This window comes from Neofelis nebulosa, chromosome 6 (genome assembly GCF_028018385.1).
Source record: "Neofelis nebulosa isolate mNeoNeb1 chromosome 6, mNeoNeb1.pri, whole genome shotgun sequence".
NCBI classification, from domain to species: Eukaryota; Metazoa; Chordata; class Mammalia; order Carnivora; family Felidae; genus Neofelis; species Neofelis nebulosa.
Genome location: NC_080787.1, coordinates 37924369 through 37944880, shown reverse-complemented (window position 1 = coordinate 37944880; position 20512 = coordinate 37924369). Strand labels below are relative to the sequence as shown.

The 20512-nt window shown below is 35.4% G+C and overlaps 1 protein-coding gene across 1 annotated transcript in view; it reads left to right on the top strand.

Moving 5' to 3' along the window:
* SRPK1 (SRSF protein kinase 1) overlaps positions 1-20512 on the top strand; it is an 81590-nt gene that overhangs the window by 35105 nt on the left and 25973 nt on the right. Inside the window, 5 exon segments of the mRNA XM_058733698.1 lie at positions 11762-11880; positions 13307-13415; positions 14356-14443; positions 15473-15560; positions 19631-19737. Of these exon segments, the coding sequence (XP_058589681.1) occupies positions 11762-11880; positions 13307-13415; positions 14356-14443; positions 15473-15560; positions 19631-19737 (511 nt within the window).

The window sequence follows — 20512 nt, the reverse complement described above, 5'->3', positions numbered from 1 at the left end:
CCCTTTTAAACCTTTTTCCCCCCTAGAAGCCTTTAGGATCATAACACTGGATTCTGAAATTTCCTTAGTAATTTATCTCTTTGTAGGTAAAAGTAATCCAGGTTAGCACCAGGAGGGCTCTTCTGATTTAAATGGAGATTCCATTTAATCCCCACACATTTCTTGTATTTCTTTAATTATATCCTCCCCTCCAAATCTCTTGTTCTGCAACTCCCATTATTCAGATGTTGGACCTTCTGAATTGATTGCCTTTGCCTCTTATCTCTTTTTGGTGCATTTATCATCTCCATGGGTAATTTTTTTTCTCCTACATTTAGAAGACTATTTTCTGAAGCTTCTTTTTCACTCATTACTTTTCCTTTAGTGAATCTTACTCCGTTTGGAAGCCAATACCATTTAAGATCTCTTTGTTCACATAATTATAGTTGACCTTTGAACAACACAGGGGTTAGGAACACTGACCCCCAACACAGTCAAAAGTCCATGTATGATCTGACTTCGGCTCAGATCATGAGTTCGAGCCCTGCATCGGGCTCTGTGCTGACAACTCAGAGCCTGGACCCTGCTTCGGATTCTGTGTCTCCCCATCTCTCTGCCCCTCCCATGCTCATGCTCTGCCTCTCTCTATCAGTCATAAATAAAAATGTTTAAAAAAAATTTTTTAAGTCCATGTATGTTCCGAATCCCCAAAAATTCAACTGCTAAAAGCATACTATTGACCAGAATCCTCATCTTGCCCATAACGTAGTTGATTAACACGTTGTTTTTTATGTTGTATATTAGATACTATATTCTTCCAATAACGTATGCTAGAGAAAGGAAAATGTTACTAAGAAAATCATAAAACACGTTTACAGGACTGTACTGTATTTGTCAAAAAAAATTGCATATAAATAGTCCCACATAATTCATACCCATGTTGTTCAAGGGTCAACTGTAGTTTTAAAAATCGTGTTCTTCCTGAATGCATTTCTCTCCTCTAGGATCAGTTTTCTAGTTGTTTATCTTGGTCTCTATCTTTGGGGGTTGGAGGTTTTCCTCAAATGTTTACTTATACTTGGTCAGCTTTTCATATTTATGAGATGAACAATTAGAGAACTAATTGAAAGCCCTGTGTCCTTACCAAGGATTTTTCTTACAGGTGAATAGGCAGAACACCACCATGATGCCGGGCACCAGAATCTGGAGAACTTTATTCTGGAGTACCAGTATCCACACTGACAGCCTTTGTTATTCTGTTTGTGTTCATTTTCTTTAGGGATCATAGCCCTACAGGATAAATTCCAGGCTGTCTACTGTGCTGTGTTAGGGTATCAATGCTATTTTACAAACTTTCAGTTTATAAAACTCTTTTTACCATCCCTCTTCTTATACCCGCTTTCCATCATATCTCTGTATCCATAGTTTAATGATAGGTTGGCTGTCTCCCTCCACCACTGTGACTCACCCCACCTTTGGTTTTCTAGGTTGTTAGGATGTTGCTCTCTCTCTGTTTCCACATTGTTTTAGATTTATTAATGTACTCCTTTGTTTTAGTTTTATTGGCTTGGAGCAGGAAGATAATATAAATGTTGTGTAATCCATCATCTTAAAGTTTTTGTTTCTAATTTTTTGCTATAATAAATACTATGATAAACATTATGTCCAAATCTTTGTGTGTATCTTGATTTTTTCCACAAATTTTTAAAGCTTTTTAAATTTTAAAATAATTGCAGATTCACAGGAAGTTGCAGAGATAGTATAGGAAGATCTCAGTTACCCTTCATCCAGTTTCCCCCAGTAGTTGCTTTTTATGTAACTGTATCAAAACTAAGAAGTTGACATTGTTACAAAGTCTGTGTTCATGTGTGTATTTATTTTAATTTATAGGATAAAGATTTAGAAGTGGAATAGTTTAAAATTGTTGCGATTATTGCCTCATTGTGTTTATGTATGTGTCTTATTTAGAATGCTTCTTTTTATAAGTACCCAGTTCAAACTCAGGCTATATCCAGAGGGTTTAATAGGTAGGGAACTGCCTCTGGACACTGGAGATACATTCGGTACCTATTTTTTTTTCCACCCCTAGCCAATAAATGTCTTAGCTTTATTTTTATTTTGACTTCATTCTCAGACATTATCTCCCTACTTGGTGGCAGTAATCATCTCTGACAACTCCTTGGTCCTTATTGCTTAAGATTTCAGAAATAGAGCTCTGCATCTGTCATTTCCCTCTAAAAAGGATTCTAGATCTTGCTTAGATCATGTGTCCACCTGTCTAGGGAGATAGGGTGGATAGAGCCATGTGATTGGCGGCCTTGGCAAGTTGTAGAGGGTCATTTCCTTTCAGAAATTATGCTGGACAGAAAATGAAGCTGAGTGTGAAAGTAGCAATCCAGGGGCACCTGGGTGGCTCAGTTAAGCATCTGACTCTTGATTTTGGCTCAGATCATGATTTCATGGTTTATGTGTTGGAGCCCTACATTGGTCTCCACACTGACAGTATCGAGCCTGCTTGGGATTCTCTCTCTCTCCCTCTCTCTTTCTCTGTCCCTCCCCTGCTCATGTGCACACTCTCTCAAAATAAGTAAACTTAAAAAAAAAAAAAAAAAAAAAAAAAACAGACAGTAGCAGTCCTGTCCCTGCACTCTTACCAATTTAACAGTGAGTTTTATCTGTTTTTAATTTTATCTATTTTTTAAGTGTGTGACTGTTTCATGAGTAATTCTCATTGGAAAAGATCCTAACAATTCAGAATTGTATTATACAAGACAAAATGTGAAAACTCCCTTTATATTTCCCTACATCCTTCCTTATTCCTTCATTCTTTCCTCCAGGGGAACGCTGTGAACAATTGTATTCTTGAAAGCCCCTCAGTATGTTTGTATAGTAGTATATGTACCTACATACATTTTTAAAATATGTGAAATGGATCACACTCTATGTATCATTGAGCTACTCATCTTTTTCATTTTAGTATGTGCACTGCCAAAGCAAGCATTTGTCTTTTTCATTTTAATGGTGTGTCTTAGAGAGCTTTCCATTGTAGTACCTTTGCTTTTTATGGAGGTGCCATAAATTACTTAAATTACTGCTACTATTGATTACAAATTGTATTCATTTATGTCACACTAACAATAAAGTGATGGCTTTCCTTTTTTTAATTTAGTATTTTTATTTCCTGCTTAATTAAAAGATCTAGGGATCTATATATTGTGTGACATCACAGCATCATGCCAAAGCACTGTTACAAATTCTGTCATGGTGTTTGGGGTTGGATTGTGAGTTTTTCTAGGTTGATGTTTTGTTTTTTTTTTCAACTTGTGATAAGGTACACATAACAAACATCTTAACCATTTTTAAGTGTAGTTTAGTGATATTATATACACTCACATTGTTGTGCAATCATCACCACCATCTATCCCCATCTTCTTTCATCTTCTAGAACTGAAACTCTGTGCTTATTTAATATTTGAGTCCTTGCTTTCAGTTCTTTTAGGTGTATACCCAGAAGTAGAATTGCTGGATTCTATGGCAATTATATTTTTTATTTTTTGAGTACTCACCGTACTGTTTTCCATAGCATCTGCACCATTTTTACGTTCTCATCAACAATGCACAAGGGTTCCAATTTCTCTGAGTCCTCACCGACATAGTTGTTTTAAACATGTATATGTACTTTAGAATGCATTAATAACAGCTAATAACAAGCACTACCTACTTACTAGGCATTTTGTAGATGGGTCATTTGTGAAACTTGGGATCTTAAGTGACTTCAGTCACACATCTTATAGAAGGTAGGACAGATTCATTATTCAAGCAGTCACCCTCCAGAACTTGGGCTCTTAACCATTCCATTATTATTGCCTCCCAGAAGTGGACTATTACCAAGTCAAAGGATATGTATTTTTTAAACTTTAAACTGCCAAATTACCTTTCAAAAAGACTCACACATTAGTCCCATTAACAGCATAAAAGAATGCCCATCTATGCCCTCCAAATCCTTGTCAACATGTGAAATTAATCCTTTTTAATTTCTGCCAAGTCAGTGGCAAAAAAAAAAAAAAGACCATTGTGGTTTTTCTTAACTTTTAAAAAACCTTTTCATTATTTATTTTTGAGAGAGAGAGAGAGAGAGAGAGAGAGAGAGTGTGTTAGGGGGCCAGAGAGAGAGGGAGACACAGAATCTGAAGCAGGTTCCAGGCTGTGAGCTGTCAGCACAGAACCCAACGTGGGGCTTGAACTCACAAACCATGAGATCATAACCTGAGCCAAAGTCAGATGCTTAAATGGCTGAGCAACCCAGGTGCCCCAAAAGATTTTTGTTTTAATTTGTTTCCCTGTTGCTGTTGATTTTGAGATACTTGTATATGTTCATGGACCATTTCAATCTTTCTTGAATTGACATATTAGTAATGCTACGTGGCTGTATTAGTTTCCTATTGCCGCTGTAACAAATTACCATAAATTTAGTAGCTTAAAACAACACAAAGTTACCATCTTACATTTCTGGAGGTTAGAAGTCTAAAATGGGTCAGCAGATCAGTATTCCTCTGGGGTCTCTAGGGAAGAGTCCATTTTTTGTCTTTCACAACTTCTACAGGCCACCTGCATGCAGTTCTTGGCTTAAGACCCATTTCTTCACATTTTATCACATCCCGTCTCATTGATCTACCTGCCTCCTTGGAAGGACCCTTTCCCCCACATAGCTGATTTTCCCAGTGATTATCATAAACAGTCAGTGTTTTTCCCATTGTTTTGAAATGCTCCATTAATCCAATACTTGATTTCATTCTAATCCAGTATCAGTGTTACAGGATTTTAATTACTACAGTTGTTTATTATATCTTACTCCTTAGAGGCCAAGTTCCCAATTATTTCTCTTTTTAAAAAAATCTTGGCTATTTTAGCTAATTTTCTTTTCTTAGATTTTACTGGACAGGTTCTACAAAATATCCTGTTGATTTTGATGGAGATGATTTTGAATGTATATAGATTACTTTCTGGAAAATAGACACGTTTACAGTTTTGATTTTTCCTATCTAGGAATAGCTTTTCTTTTTGTTTGTTAAAGCATCACATATTTTTCAATTTTGTATTATTACTGTAAATTCATTGTATTTTATCAATTATATTTTTTATTGGTTATTGCTAGTCTGTAGAAATACTTTTATAATTGGTTGTTTTTCTCAAAATTTCTGGATAAAATTAGCCACTTTGTAATGGTGACAAATCTGGTTCTTTTTCTTGCCTTAAATTATCATCTAAGACTGTCAGTACAACTTTGAAAAGTACCATAAAACTGTTTTACTGTAATGAAGATCTTCTGATTTGTAGAACTATGTGTGTAATATTTCTATGGGTTTCTAGTAGATATCTTTAAGTTAAGTTTTTTCCTAGTTTATCAAGGATTTCGATCCCAAATGCATCTTGAGTTTTGTCTGACATTTTCATAATTTTTGTGTTCTTTTCTTCTGTACATATATTTAGTAATGAATGACAGTAATAGATTTATTTTTGTTTGGCTTATCCTTTTATAAAAATTTGCTTGTGAATGTTACTCGGTAATTTTACATAAAGCTCATTGAAAAGACAGACTAATAGACAGTCTAAACCAATGGTTTTCTATTGGCTGTTTGTATGTGCATTGTATACATGTGTGTGTCTTTCTTCTCAGCCTTGGAAGTCAGGGTTAAGCCAGTGATCTCAAAGTGGAGACCTTTTGCAATTCTTAGGATGTACTGGAACATTTATAAAAAGAAAGCTATCCAATAACCCTTCTTTGAAAATGTAGTAACACTTGACCTGAAAACTGTCTGGACTTTTGTTGCCTTTTTTAGGATATGGATTTTCAATTTTTTAATCTCCATTACTGTTACATTGTTACAGGATTTTTTTTTTTAATTTATTTTCCTAAAGCCTTATCTTATTCATCTTTTACAAATAATTAACTTCTGATTTGGAGTTTAAAATTCTTATTCCTTCTGTTTTTGTTTTTAGCTCTTTATTTAATAACAGCTTTTGTTTTATAATTGGTATAGTCAAGGTTACAAATATTTCTCTTGAGTGAAACTGAGTGTCACAGATTTTAACATGTAATGCACTCATTTCTAAATACTTTGAAATTTTTAATTTCATTTCCTCTTTAAATCAAGATAGCAGCATGACTCATAATAGCCAAAAAAATGGAAACAACCCAAATGTCCATCAACTGATGACTGGATAAATGAAATGTGTTTATCCATATAATGGAATATTATTCATCCATAAGAAGTAATGAAGAACTGCTACATCCTACAACATGGGATGAACCTTGAAAACATGCTATGTGAAAGAAGTCAGAGAAGACCACACATTGAGTGGTTCCACTTACATGAAGTGTCCAAAATAGGCAAATTCTTAGAGACAGAAAGTAGATTAATGGCTTTCAGAGTCTAAGGGAAAGGTGTAATGGTGAGTTACTGCTAATGGGATTAGTGTTTTTTGTGGGAGTCATGAAAATGTCCTAAATTTAGATTGTGGTGAGATTGTACAGCTCTGTGAATATACTAAAACCACTGATTTATATGCTTTAGATTGGTGAATTTATGGCATGTGAATTCTATCTCACTAAAGAAATTAAAAATAATTCTAGGACAGTTTTTTTCAAGCCAACCTGCTAGGAGGTTATAAACCAATTTAGTGGGTTACTAATAGACTTGGTTAAAAAAAAAAAAAAAAAAGGCAGGGGATGGGAAGTTCACGTAGTTCATTCATGTAAATATGTAAGTTCCTGAAATGTTTAAGTAAAAACTCATAAGTAGCATATTCTTCATGGCAATTATCAATATATAGTATTTGCTCACAAAGACAGTAAGTTTTTGTTTGGCACTTTGTTTTTACTATATATTTGGGTGATTAGTGATTGGGGTGAAGGATGGTTAGGAATGAGAATTATACCAGGAATGGAATCTGAATTGAAAGGATCCTTAGAAATGGCAGCAGGGGGCACCTGGTTGGCTCAGTTAGTTAAGCGTCCGCCTCTTGGTTTCGGCAACTGTCACACTTTTCCAGTACTTTCTGCCTTCTTCATAGATTTTTGCCTTGGCTTCATTCTGTATTCTGGCCAAGTATATTCTTATTTCTAACATTATTGCTCTTTTGATCAGGTTACAAATTATTTGACTCTCTTGAAATCATACTGCTATTAAAATTTTATCTGTTGTCTGTTTCAATTTATTCGAGATTTTGTAAATGTATTGGGTTAAATTTTATATGCTTTAAAGTGCTGACATAATTTCTTTCTTCTGAACATGAATAGCAAATATTTGAGACATGAAGTGTAGGTATAAAGAGTTTAAAGGCACAGACTGAAATTATTTTAGAACTCTCCTTTTTTTTGTTCCAGGAAGAATGGGTTTCAGTTCCTAATATTAATAAGCTGAAATTTCTTTCTGTAACATTTCTTCCGATTTTTTTTTTCTCTTAACGCCCATCATCAATAAAAGTTAACAGTGATTCTGAATTCTTTAATCATGTCATCATCCTCATTATCTATTAGTAACTGTCTCTGTTTCCTCAAAATTTCTTTTTTTTGTTTTTTTGTTTTTTGTCTTTTTATGACAGAGACTTTTTTCAGTTGTTTGATATTCCTTGAGGGACATCATATGTAAAAAGTATGGGATTAGTAAAACATCCGCAGTTTGAGAAAGCCAAGATGATGCAAGGATCAGAAGGAAACTTAAAACTATAAATAGTATCCTTAAGGTAAAAGATTACAGTGCATCATTGAAACTGTTCAGGAGTCTGTAAAAAAGGAACATTAAGAGCAAAAAAGGGGTACCTGGCTGGCTCAGCTGGTAGAGCTTAAGCTTCTTTTTTGTTTGTTTAATTTTTTTAAAATGTTTATTTCTTTTTTGAGAGATAAGAGAGCATGAGCAGGGGAGGAGCAGAGAGAGGGGGAGTCAGAATCTGAAGCAGGCTCCAGGCTCTGAGCTGTCAGCACAGATCTCAGCATGGGGCTCGAACTCACGAACTGCGAGATCATGACCTGAGCTGAAGTTGGACACTTAACCGACTGAGCCACCCAGGCGCCCCTAGAGCATATGATTCTTGATCTCAGGGTCATGAGTTCAAACCCCACAGAGTTTACTTTAATAAAAAAAACAAAAAAAGACCAAAGTTTAGGAAATTAAAAATATGGTAGAAATGTAACAGACAACACAAGTTAGAAGGATAAGTGTTGAAAATAGAACAACAAGATCTAAAGAGATAGAAAATGTAAGGAAATTAGTGTAGTAAGCCAGAGGGTCCCGCATCTGGGGGGAAAAAAAAGAGTTCCAGAGAGAATAGACAGAGGATTAAATTCACATTGAAATATAGGAAACTTTCTCAGAACTAAATGAATCTCTACTTTGTAAGTACTGATACAGAAAGTACTTAGCAAGTTCGATTTTCAAAAAGCCATTCAGGAAATTTCAGAATATGGGAATTAAAGAGCAAATTCTTGGGGTGCCCGGATGGCTCAGTTGGTTGAGCATCTGACTTTGGCTCAGGTCATGATCTCTCATCCATGGGTTCGAGCCCCCATCGGGCTCTATGCTGACAGCTCAGAGCCTAGAGCCTGCTTTGAATCCTGTGTCTCCCTCTCTCTCTGCCCTTCCCCTGCTTGCATTCTGTCTCTGTCTTTCAAAAAAATAAAATTAAAAACGTTTAAAAAATAAAATTTTAAAAAATAGAAAATTCTTTAAAAATAAGATTTCTTCCTTCCAGGGAGAAAAAACAATCCCTGTTTGGAGACTCAGAAATGGGAAGGCATTGATTGGATTTGTCAGCACCACTGAAAGCTAGAAGGCAACAGAGCATTTATTTTTTACTCAGACTGGCAGTCAAGAGTGAGGATAAAATAATAGGAGAGATCTTAATAAATTTACCTCCCATGCACTCATTCTTCAGAAATTACCAATAATATGCACTATGGAAATGAAGACGTAAATCAAGACAGAGGAAGACTCTGGGACTGAAGGAACAGGACATCTGCCACAGAGAGATGACTGAACATTAAGACGTTCTCTATTTGAAATTAATGCTTATATATAAATTTAGCATATTTTTAAAATGATATTTAAAAATTAAAGTAGGATTTTTTTCTTAGGTGATCTCTTTCTGTATTGTTTTAGAATAAGAAGAGAGTTTCTTCTGTGTCAACACATGTCTCAGGGTAGAGTCTTGCATTTCTCATTGTGACTTGCAGTCTATAATTCAATCATAGATCCTTTAACTGGGAATGCTATTTAATGTACAGTTTTAGAACTAAAAACTTCTGTTCACAAATGTATTTGCTTCCAAGAATATTCAAATCTTTAAAAAACAATTTTTAACATAACGAATCCCATGATATTTGTAGAATTCTAATATTCCAGCATTTTTATGTCTGGTTTTCACTTATACCTCACTACTTTTCAAATTTTTCACAATTTTCGTTCTTCTTAAAATCATATAGTAATTTTTGTTCGTTTGTTTTTTGCTTTTTGTTTTTGTTTTTAAGTAGGCTCCACTTTCAGTGTGGAGCCCACTGCAAGGCTTGAACTCATGACCTTGAGATCAGGAATCAGACACTTACTTATCTGACTGAGCCAACCAGGCACCCCAGTCAAATTGTAATTTTAATTGTAAAAGGCAACAAGTTTGAAATTAGAGATCTGTTGTAGAAATTCATTTTGATCTGAATTTTAGGAATATTCATTCAGACTCATTATTTCTATCTAGGAAGTTGGGCCGGGTAGTTCTTAATTAAGTTTTCCAAAGACACGTTTTCACTAAAAATGAACACATTGAATCATGTAGTTTTATAGCTGCTCTGTGTTCCTGGAAGACCAAAAATGTCAAGAAGTGAGGCAGGTTGGAAAGGTCACCAAAAATCTAATCTGAATCATTAAGTGTTGCTTGCCAAGGTATGTCTTCTGTCTCAATAGCCCATATAACTGGTTTTGCTATTAAAATTTTTTTGTTCTTGGGGCACCTGGGTGGCTCAGTCGGTTAAGCATCTGACTTCAGCTCGGGTCATGATCTCATGGTTCATGAGTTCTAGCCCTGTGTCAGGCTCTGACAGCTCAGAGCTTGGAGCCTGCTTTGGGTTCTGTGTCTCCCTTGCTCTCTGCCCCTCCCCTGCTCATTCTCTGTCTCTCAAAAATAAATAATAAGCATTAAGAAACTTTTTTACTACGTGGCAATGAGAAAGAATGAAATATGGCCCTTTGTAGCAACGTGGATGGAACTGGAGAGTGTGATGCTAAGTGAAATAAGCCATACAGAGAAAGACAGATACCATATGTTTTCACTCTTATGTGGATCCTGAGAAACTTAACAGAAACCCATGGAGGAGGGAAAGGAAAAAAAAAAAAAAAGAGGTTAGAGTGGGAGAGAGCCAAAGCATAAGAGACTCTTAAAAACTGAGAACAAACTGAGGGTTGATGGGGGGGTGGGAGGGAGGGGGGGGGGGGTGATGGGTATTGAGGAGGACACCTTTTGGGATGAGCGCTGGGTGTTGTATGGAAACCAATTTGATAATAAATTTCATATATTGAAAAAAAATGAAAATTAAAATTAAAAAAACTTTTTAATGAAAAACATAAATTTTTTTTGTTGTTTTGAAAAGAGAATCTGATGAAACAGATTGATAAAAAGGTAAATAAAATATTGAAAGTGGGGGTTAAAATTCCTTTTCCTGCAGCTACTGGAAGGAATGTTTTGTACCTTGCTTATTTTGTTTAAAGCTTTATTATTTATTTATTATTTATTATTATTAGCAGGCAGCTAATAAGTGTCAGCCTGAGTGTAAATCTAAGTCTTTTTGCCTCCGAACCTTTCAGTGCACAGAAATTTTGATATAACTAATTGACTGGCATGTAGAGGAAGGAATTAGTAAAATTTTTTAAATTTTTAATGAGAGACCATTTTTACCTATCAAAGAAGCTAAGTTTTCCAAACCTGGTAATACTTAAGTACCAGAAGCCCATATATGTGAGGAGATATAATTCAGTTACAACCCCTTTAGAAAAGTCTTAAGTAATAATCCTAAAAGCCAGTTATGGCCACAGACTGGAAAGAAGTAGTTTAAAATCTTAATTTGTTCAGAGTAGCAGTGTTTTAAAACAAAGTAATTATTTTCCAATTTTTCAATATTTATCATGTTATTTTTATAAATAGGGAGAATGTTTTTATCCTTACCTGGTAGTTTAACTTTAGGGAAATAATTCTAAATGCAGAATAAAGATTATCCAAAAATTACTCATTGGCTTTATTTTTAGTGGTAAAAAATTAGAAACAAGGTTAAATGTCCAGCTGAGTGAGCAGAACGTGCCAAAGTAAGTGGCGATATGTCTAAGGGAAATATGTGGATTTAAGAGATTGCATAGGAATAAAGAGAAAAGTTTATAATAGGAAAAGCAGGATACAAATTTGTATAGTGTGTGATTATAGATACATATTTTCATAAAAATACAGGAAAATATTGAAGGAAAATGTAATTTTATTGGCAATTTTCTTTGGATATTGAGTCTCAAGTAATTTTTTCCCTTTGTACTTGTGTTTCCCAGATTTTATTTAATCATGTACTGACTTTTTATATAAAAAGTATTATTTTCCTAACATAAGGTAAAGTGATAGTTAATATTTTCGTAGGCCACCACTAGATAGTGTTCTATTTATATTATCTGTTAAGTGGGGAGACATTTTGATAATGCCATTTTCTTAATGTCCTATTTTATTCTGTCCATATGGAATGAACATGTTTGTTTCTTAGATCTGAAACTCAGCACCGAGGCTCTGCTCCCCACTCGGAAAGTGATCTACCAGAGCAGGAAGAGGAGATTCTGGGATCTGATGATGATGAGCAGGAAGATCCCAATGATTATTGTAAAGGTAAGGCCTTTGATAAGGACACACCAAGTAAGACATGACTCATGAGTATATGCAATTTCTCACTTGAATGTTGGGTCTGTCAGTGTAAGCTGTTTTGATGCTTTCTGCTTATCGCATCCTTTTCTCTAAGTATAAGAAATAATATTTCCTCTCCGTTCAATTTAATTTATTAAAACTTGATTTTATGTTAAATCTGTTTTTACCCTTCTTTCTCCTTCAAAATGATAGTGCATATTTACCTTAGAAAATTTCCGAAATATATTAAAAAGAAAATAAAAACTGTCTGTGATGCTGTATCACCCAGAAATAACCAATGATGAGATTTGGTATACAGGCTTTTCAAAAAACCTTTTCATTACTTTTTTCTCATAGTAATGCTTGCTAAGGTAAGTTAAACTGGAATTATAGATACTTAAACTGTGTCATAAAGTTGCCTGATAGCTTTTTTGTTTCTTTATGAGACTTTCTACGATTCTGGGTGGCAAGTTACAACAGAATGTATCTTACCATCTAGGAGAACATAGTTTGTGTTATTCTCAGCAAGCAAAGATACATGTAAAAATACCTTGATTCCTGCCACTGTTGGCAGTCTTTTCAGGCCTTCCTGGTTTTTATTTTGTTTAAGGGAGCAAACTCTCTATTTTCCCTTTCTTTCTTTCTTTCTTTCTTTCTTTCTTTCTTTCTTTCTTTCTTTCTTTCTCTTTCTCTTTCTCTTTCTTTCTTTTAATGTTAAATAAATGGAATTCTTTTTTTTTTTTTTTTTAAGTTTAAGGGGGTTTTTTTTGTTTTTTTTTTTTTTTTGAGAGAGAGAGCATGCACAAGCAAGGAAGGGGCAGACAGGGAGAGAGAGAGAGAGAGAGAGAGAGAGAGAGAGAGAGAGAGAGAGAGAGAAGTCAGTGCAGAGCCAGACATGGGGCTCGAACTCCTGAACTGAGGTCATGAGATCATGACCTGAACTGAAATCAAGAGTCAGACACTTAACTGAGCCACCCAGGTGCTCCTAAATAGATGGAATTCATTAATCTCCTTCATAAAAGAACATCCTGAGACTGAAACTATAAATATGTTTTATTTTAAACATTCATATATTTAGATAAATCTATTGGATTATTGAGGGGCAAGAATATTGTGATATGTAACCTTGTTTTTGTTTGACAGTGACTTATTTTTTTAAGTAGCTATTGGTTGTTCAACAAAGCATCACTTGCTTGCTCTAAATCATTAGTCTTACTTGCGAAGATGTTTTTCTGTAACATGAGTTTAGTAGGTGGCTGTGTGTGTCAGACTTACAATTTTCTTCTCAATTTGTTACATACAGAAACCATTTTTATTTGATACACTGTGTATAGATGTTGAAAATGGATTATGAGATACCTTTTCCTTCTTACTGCTTAAGTGACTGTTTCCCCCCTGTTGTTTCTTCCAGGAGGTTATCATCTTGTGAAAATCGGAGATCTATTCAATGGGAGATATCACGTGATCCGAAAGTTGGGCTGGGGACACTTTTCGACAGTGTGGTTATCATGGGATATTCAGTAAGTTGTAGTGGTCCTGCAAAAGAATTAGTTAAGTGATGCCTAAGTGTTTTTGTCTGATTTTCCAGAGATGATCCAGCCTTCAGTCTAGCTCTAGACCAATTTCTTGGTCAGAATTTTGTTGTTGATAATCTTTATATTCTTGGGCAAATTTGTCTTTTCCTCTGGTGAAGAAGCATGTTAGGGCAAAATTAGTGTCCATAAGGCACTTGGAACTCAGAAACTCAAACATTACAAAAACTCCATAAAAGTATGGTATGTAAATTCATAGGGTTTTGTTTTGTTTTGTTTGTCTTTTACTGGATTAAAATTTTTAGATGATGTCCTGGACCAACCTATGTGAAATTATTTTCTTATATTTTGTTTTGATAAGAGATTTGCTCGACTGTACAGTCCAAAATTTTTCCTATATAAAAATCACAGGTAATTAACATTGGAGGTTTACCTACAAGTGTATGGTCTGTCTTTGATGGGACAGTATTTGAGATCTGTGCACTTTATTTTTTTATCAGTTCGGTTTCACCCAAGTATTTCTTTTGGCTTCTTATAGGAAAGTGTTACAGCTTTTAACCTTCGAGGTTTTGACATGCAGATATGTAAAATACTTCTGGTTTAATGGGGTTTTCCCCCTTATTTATTCCCATTTCATGGTTTTACTTGGATTCAAGGAGACATTGAGAAGGTAGACTTTAACTTAGAGAAAATGTATGGTGACTGACATTACCCAAAAACGGATTTTCTTCCTCCTGTAAATGAAATCTGGCCAGTTAGTGCCATCCATTAACAGGTACACGTGATCCCATAGAAATAGCCTGTGTTTAAGTACAGGGAGACATGGAATCAGTATTTGTACTTTTATTGCCTCCTAGTTATGACTGAATCTTACCTTCCTAAAGTAAGGATAGGGCATTCGTCTTAACTGCCTGTGTTTGCTTCTTAGGGGGAAGAAGTTTGTGGCAATGAAAGTAGTTAAAAGTGCTGAACATTATACTGAAACAGCACTAGATGAAATCCGGTTGCTGAAATCAGTGAGTATGAGATCATATGTGTGGACTGCAAAGCATCATAAAGTTATATTAAATTAAGACATAAAGTTCCAATATCCTTAAAGAGGTAGAGGAAGATGAAGTATACCTTCTGTGCATGTGGTACTGGAAGTGGTGGAATACGCTGTGATGGGAATTTTCTGTATGCAAACACTGGAAAAAACTTTCAAACAAACAAAAATGTTTATTGAGCATGTTGTATTTGCCAGACAGCACCAAAAAATGTTTTACTTTCCTACTATGGTTAAAAGTTGTGTGAATAAGTTTATAACATCTGTTTTAAAGTGTTATAAACTATATATAATATAAAATAAGCATTTTATTAATTCCCTTAATATCTGAAAACGTAAGTAAATTTTATTTAAAAAACTTCTGGGTTTTGCTAGAAATTAGGAAGCTGTCATTGTAGTAGAAGGAGCTTAAACTCCAAAAACCTGGGCTTTAAGACCAGCCCTAGTCTAGTATATCGTCCCTCTCATCACTTCATTTCTTCTGAGCCTTAGAGTTTTCATTTGTAAAATGAGCATGTTAGACCCGGAGAGCTCTAAGAGAGTAATTTTCAAAGTGCCAGTCTGACAAGATAAGGAGCTTGTGCCCCAAAATAAATCAATGTACTGTTTGCTTCCTTCATTGAGAAAGGTTTTTTATGGGGCGGAGAAGGTCAGCTGAATGAACAGTGTGATGAATGTTGTGGTTGGTTTACATCCTGTAAAGTCTCCTTAATTCCTCATGGCCTGATAACCAGTGATTAATTTGGGAGGTACACTTTTAGTAGAAAAATGGTTGAATTAGAGCAACAGTCTATGTTGGTGGTATTTCCTTTTGTTAACTGTTTATTTCTTTGTCTATTTGAGCTATTAAAATTTTAGTATGTTTTTCTCATAGATTTGTACGAGGTCTTTCTTGGGAGTAATTAATCCATTGTTACATGTGCTGCGGGTATTCCCTCCCCAACTATTTGGATTATTTCCATGCTTCTCCTTTTGCTAAATACTGTCTTTCTCACTTCAGGTTCGTAACTCAGACCCTAATGATCCGAATAGAGAAATGGTTGTTCAGCTACTAGATGACTTTAAAATATCAGGAGTTAACGGAACACGTATCCTTTTAAGAACCTGTTTGAAAATAAATCATGAAATAACCTATCTCTAAGAAAGGAACCAGATTTAATAAATAGCATTCGTCTCTTTCCTCAAGGCAAAGTACAAGCAAACTACTTAGTTTTATTGTAAGCTTCTGAACATAGATGTGAATCATGTTTATCTTTATATGTTATGATTTTTCAGAGTATTGCTTTAGGCTTTTTCCCCTTTGCAGGCAAATTAAACCAACAAAAACTTGTTTGGTTTTTTTAATGTTTGTTTATTTTTGAGAGAGAGCGAGACAGAGTGCAAATGGGAGAGGGACAGAGAGAGAAGAGAGGGAGACACAGAAATCGGAAGCAGGCTCCAGGCTCTGAGCTGTCAACACAGAGCCTGACATGGGGCTCGAACTCAAGAACTGTGACATATGACTGAAGTCAGATGCTTAACCAGCTCAACCACCCAGGCGCCCCAAAAGAAAACCTTTTTTAAAAAATAGCCTTGTATTAGTAAAGGTTCTATAAGTTTTATCAATTAGCACAGAAATTTTAGTGGAAGTAATTTTTCATGATAAACACTGGGTAAAGAAAAATTTAACACATTTTATTATCTCCCAGCCTTCAACAGGGAAGAGGCTGTGCATGGGTTATGCTTAGAATCTAAACAGGTATGTGATCACATTCTGTCATGATGAAAAAACTGACTTGTTTAATGTTTTTATCTGGATTCTTAGAATTTTTAGAGTTGGAAGGAACCTTAGCTGATTTTTCTCTTACGTAAGTTCATATCAGAGTGACATACACCAAGTTAATTAAGAGGCGTTGCAACAGCCATGCTTATGAGGACCTGTCAGATTTTTCAGAATAAAAGATGTAGAATCTCACTTGGATTGGAGAGTCTAAAACTACCTGTTCATAAACTATTTAAAAATGTAAAAGGAAAGACATTTCATACCTCTCATTTCTCCTATACCTCTGCATATTTAGCTTCTGTTAACACACATTATTAATTGCCAGTTATGGCCTTTATTAAGGAGGTGGGCTACATATGGTTCTGTATTATGTGGACTATGGTAAGAGATTTGAACAGAGAAGCAAGAAGAGAGAATAAGAGAACAGGTGATAATGTGAAAAGATTTTTATCTGTCATTCTGAATTCAGTTGTAAGTTATTCCCTTTGAGAAGTACAAATCATATACCCTGATCTCTGAAGGAGACTGCTCCAAGAATCATCCATTTTAAAACAGGGTCTTGTGTCTATTGCAGTCACTTTGTAGACGGTTTACTCTGTGTGTATATGCGTTTTGTTTTAACTGTTGAAATCTTAGTGGATTTGAATTTCAAGTTCCAAGATGCTTTCCGGATGTTACCAGATGGTTTCTCTGTACTTTTACGCACTGAGTCCCTGTTTTATTTATTTCTCTTTGTCCTTAGCCCGTTTTCTCTCTGCCCTTCCTCCTACTTGTCTCCCAGCTGTCTTGGCTACTGCATTATTTGCTGCTACTAGAGATTGACAAGGATAAAATTCAGAATGCTGAGTTAAGGGTTAATGGGTTGCTATTCTCCTGCCCCTCATCTCTGCTTACCACACAGACATGCCTGCATGGAGCTGTGTATCTGTATTTTTCTTTGCATCTGAGTGTCTCCAGAGCACTGCCCTTTCTCATACTGAAATATAAGGGCCCTGAACTGGAAAGTTAATCATGTAGACTTCGGGATACTTGGTTCATTCTACTTCCCTGAGTAGTAAGGAGAGAGGAATGATTAAAGAGGGTCAGCGAGTCTGTATATACTATTGACATTACCCAATTAGTATCAGTTATGGTCATCTATGTGACCTGCTATGTCTTTAGGATACTTCTTTTTTCTAGTATGGATTTTCCTTCTTTCCCTAGCTCCTCTTACTTAAATCTAACTCTTCTTAGTTTTCAGCCCTCTTTTTTTTTTTTTTTTACACCATCTCCTCAAGAAACTTTTTCATGTATCCTTTTTTCCAGTTTTTTTGTTTGTTTGTTTGTTTCTTAAGTTTTTAAATATTCGGTCTTTTTTATATCACTGCTTACAAATTAAAATACCATTGTCCGGGTTGCCTGGGTGACTCAGTCGGTTGAACGTCCGACTTAGGCTCAGGTGCTGATCTTATGGTTCGTGGGTTCAAGCCCCACATCTGGCTCTGTGCTGAACACTTGCTCAGAGCCTGGAAGTCTGCTTCAGATTCTGTGTCCCTTTCTCTCCCTGCCCCTCCCCTGCTCACACTGTGTCTCACTCTGTCATCTAAATAAATGTCAAAACAAAACAAAAAAAACATTGTCATGGGTGCCTGGGTGGCTCAGTCAGTTGAGTGTCCAACTCTTGATTTCTAATCAGGTCATGATCCTGGGGTCATGGGATTAAGCCCCACATAGGGCTCTGCACTGAGTGTCAAACCTGCTTGGAATTCTCTGTCTCTCTCTCTCTCTCTCTCTCTCTCTCTCTCTCTCTCTCTCTCTTTTTCTTTCTCTCTTTCCCTCTCCCTCCATCCCTCTCCCTGGCTTGTTTGTTCTCTGTCTCTCTCACTCAAAAAATACATATACCATTGTCAAATTGCAATACTTCTCTCAACAAATCAAAGATTGAAACTAGGGGGTGCCTGGGGTGGCTCAGTTGGTTAAGCCTTTGACCCTTGATCTCAGCTCAGGTCTTGATCATCTCAGAGTTGTGAGTTCAAGCCCTGTGTTGGGCTCTTCACTGGGCCTAAAGCCTACTTAAAATAATAAAATAAAAAGATTGAAACTAGGAACATAAGAGAATAATTTAAAAATCTGTTTTTCTGGATTTTTTTAAAGCAGTCTTTAAAAAAGACATTTTTAAAAATCCTGATTTGGATTTTGTATATACAAAAGTAGAGTAGTTTAATGAATGTCCACAAACCCGTTACCCACTTTAGGAGTTACCAACTCATCACCAATCTTATTTTGTCTCTACCTCCTACTAATTTTGTGGCCAACCTTAGATACATTATTTTATCCATAATAATTTTAAAGCTTATTTCTTTATTTTGAGAGAAAGAGGAAGAGAGAGAGCGAGCACGAGCAGGGGAGGGGGACAGAGGGAATCCCAAGCAGGCTTTGCACTGTCAGTGCAGAGCCTGATGCGAGGCTCAAACCCACGAACCTTGAGATCATGACCTGAGCCGAAGTTGGATACTTACTGGACCGAGCTACCCAGGTGCCCCCATAACTGCATTTTTAAAAATGTTTTCAGCTTGACCGGTGGCATCCTCTTGAGGTCAAGACATGTTCCTCTTGACGTATTCCATTACTGTTGTCACAGCAAGGTTTCCAGGTTCACACAGGATTTGGCCATTTCTTTAAGGAGCCCAGGTTTTCCTTCAGTAAAGAATCTTATTTAAAGGAAGAGTCTGGGCACTAGGTCATTACGACATATGTATAGCTCAACTTTCCCATATGTAGAAACTTCTAGAGGTACAAGGTAGCAACATCTTACTACTAAGTCCCAGCAGTGCCCTGCACACTACTGGCTCAAAGAATTATTCCTGCTGTGATGATTGGGATGTGTGTACGTAATGAGAACACACGGTGGCACTAGAATCAAGATCAGTTTTGTGAACTACAGAGCATAAAGCAAGTCAGTTTCCTACTTTTAAAAACTGTTGGCATTCACATTTTTTTAGGTTAAGTTTTGGTACATTATCTCCTGCAGTTAAAGCAGAAGTTATTTTTCCTTGCTTTGAGGCTGTGAGAGTAAAAGTTGTTACCCTGGACATTAGTTTTTACATCAGGGAAAAGGCAACAACTTAAGCCTAGTGTGTTTCACTTTTACTACTCAGTGTTTTAATGTGCATAGTTTTATCGATAACCAGCCCCCCCCCCCCCCAGAGTTTTCCATTTCTTGGATGTTTTGAGTAACTAAAGCATTAAACAATCTTTGGAATTCAGAATATTAACAGCTAGATATTTTTTTAGTCATATTCTATAACTTTTTTACTAAAAGAACAATACAGTAACAATTTCATTGGGATGGGACACATTTTATCTTGCTTCTTTCTTCTTTTGTGCTTCCTTTTTCCTTCCTTAACAAATTCCTAGATATCTGCATGGTGTTTGAAGTTTTAGGGCATCATCTGCTCAAGTGGATCATCAAGTCCAATTATCAAGGGCTCCCACTGCCTTGTGTCAAAAAAATTATTCAACAAGTATGTATCTTAGTATTTTCTCTGTGGTGATTGTTTTATATTCTTAAAGTGTCAGGAGTTTTCTATATCCAATAGAGTTTTTATTTTAAAAACTAGGGATTTTAATTGCTAAAATTAAGTGTTTTATTCAGTCCCTAGTGTTTATTCTGTGTTTAAATGTTTTAGCAATAACCCATTTCTCCCAGATTCATCTCCTATAATAGTCATTAGAGGGCAAGCTGTGTTCAGTGACTGATTGTGAAAATTTGAAAGTTCTGGTTGCAAATATTGATTATGTATTAATAGAAAATTGCTATGTCAAATTATTACTGTCTCTTTATATAACATTCAAGGGCATTTTCTAATATTTTAAATAACTCTCAATATATAGTAAAGAAGTTCACTCTCAGGCAAATATTAATACTTCAAGGGGCAAATAATTTGTTTGGATAATGTGTTTGTGTGGAAAGAGCTCCAAACTAGGAATCAAAAGACCTCAGTTCTTTATCAACAAGGAAATGTGAATTAAGAGATATCTAAATCTCTTTCATCACCTATATTTTAACACTCAAAGGGCATATTGACTTTTATTCTTGGTCTTTGTGTACTTCTTTAAATACCTCCAAATAGAATTAGCTTTTTAACACTTGAAACTTTTTATTATAAATAAACACTGACCTTTGTTCATAGTTTACAAGTAATCTTTCTGGGGAAGTTTCTTTGTGCTTTATTAAAAATGCTTTATTCTCTGTTGAAAACTACCATATTGTTTTTATATCTTTATTTTTTTAAATGT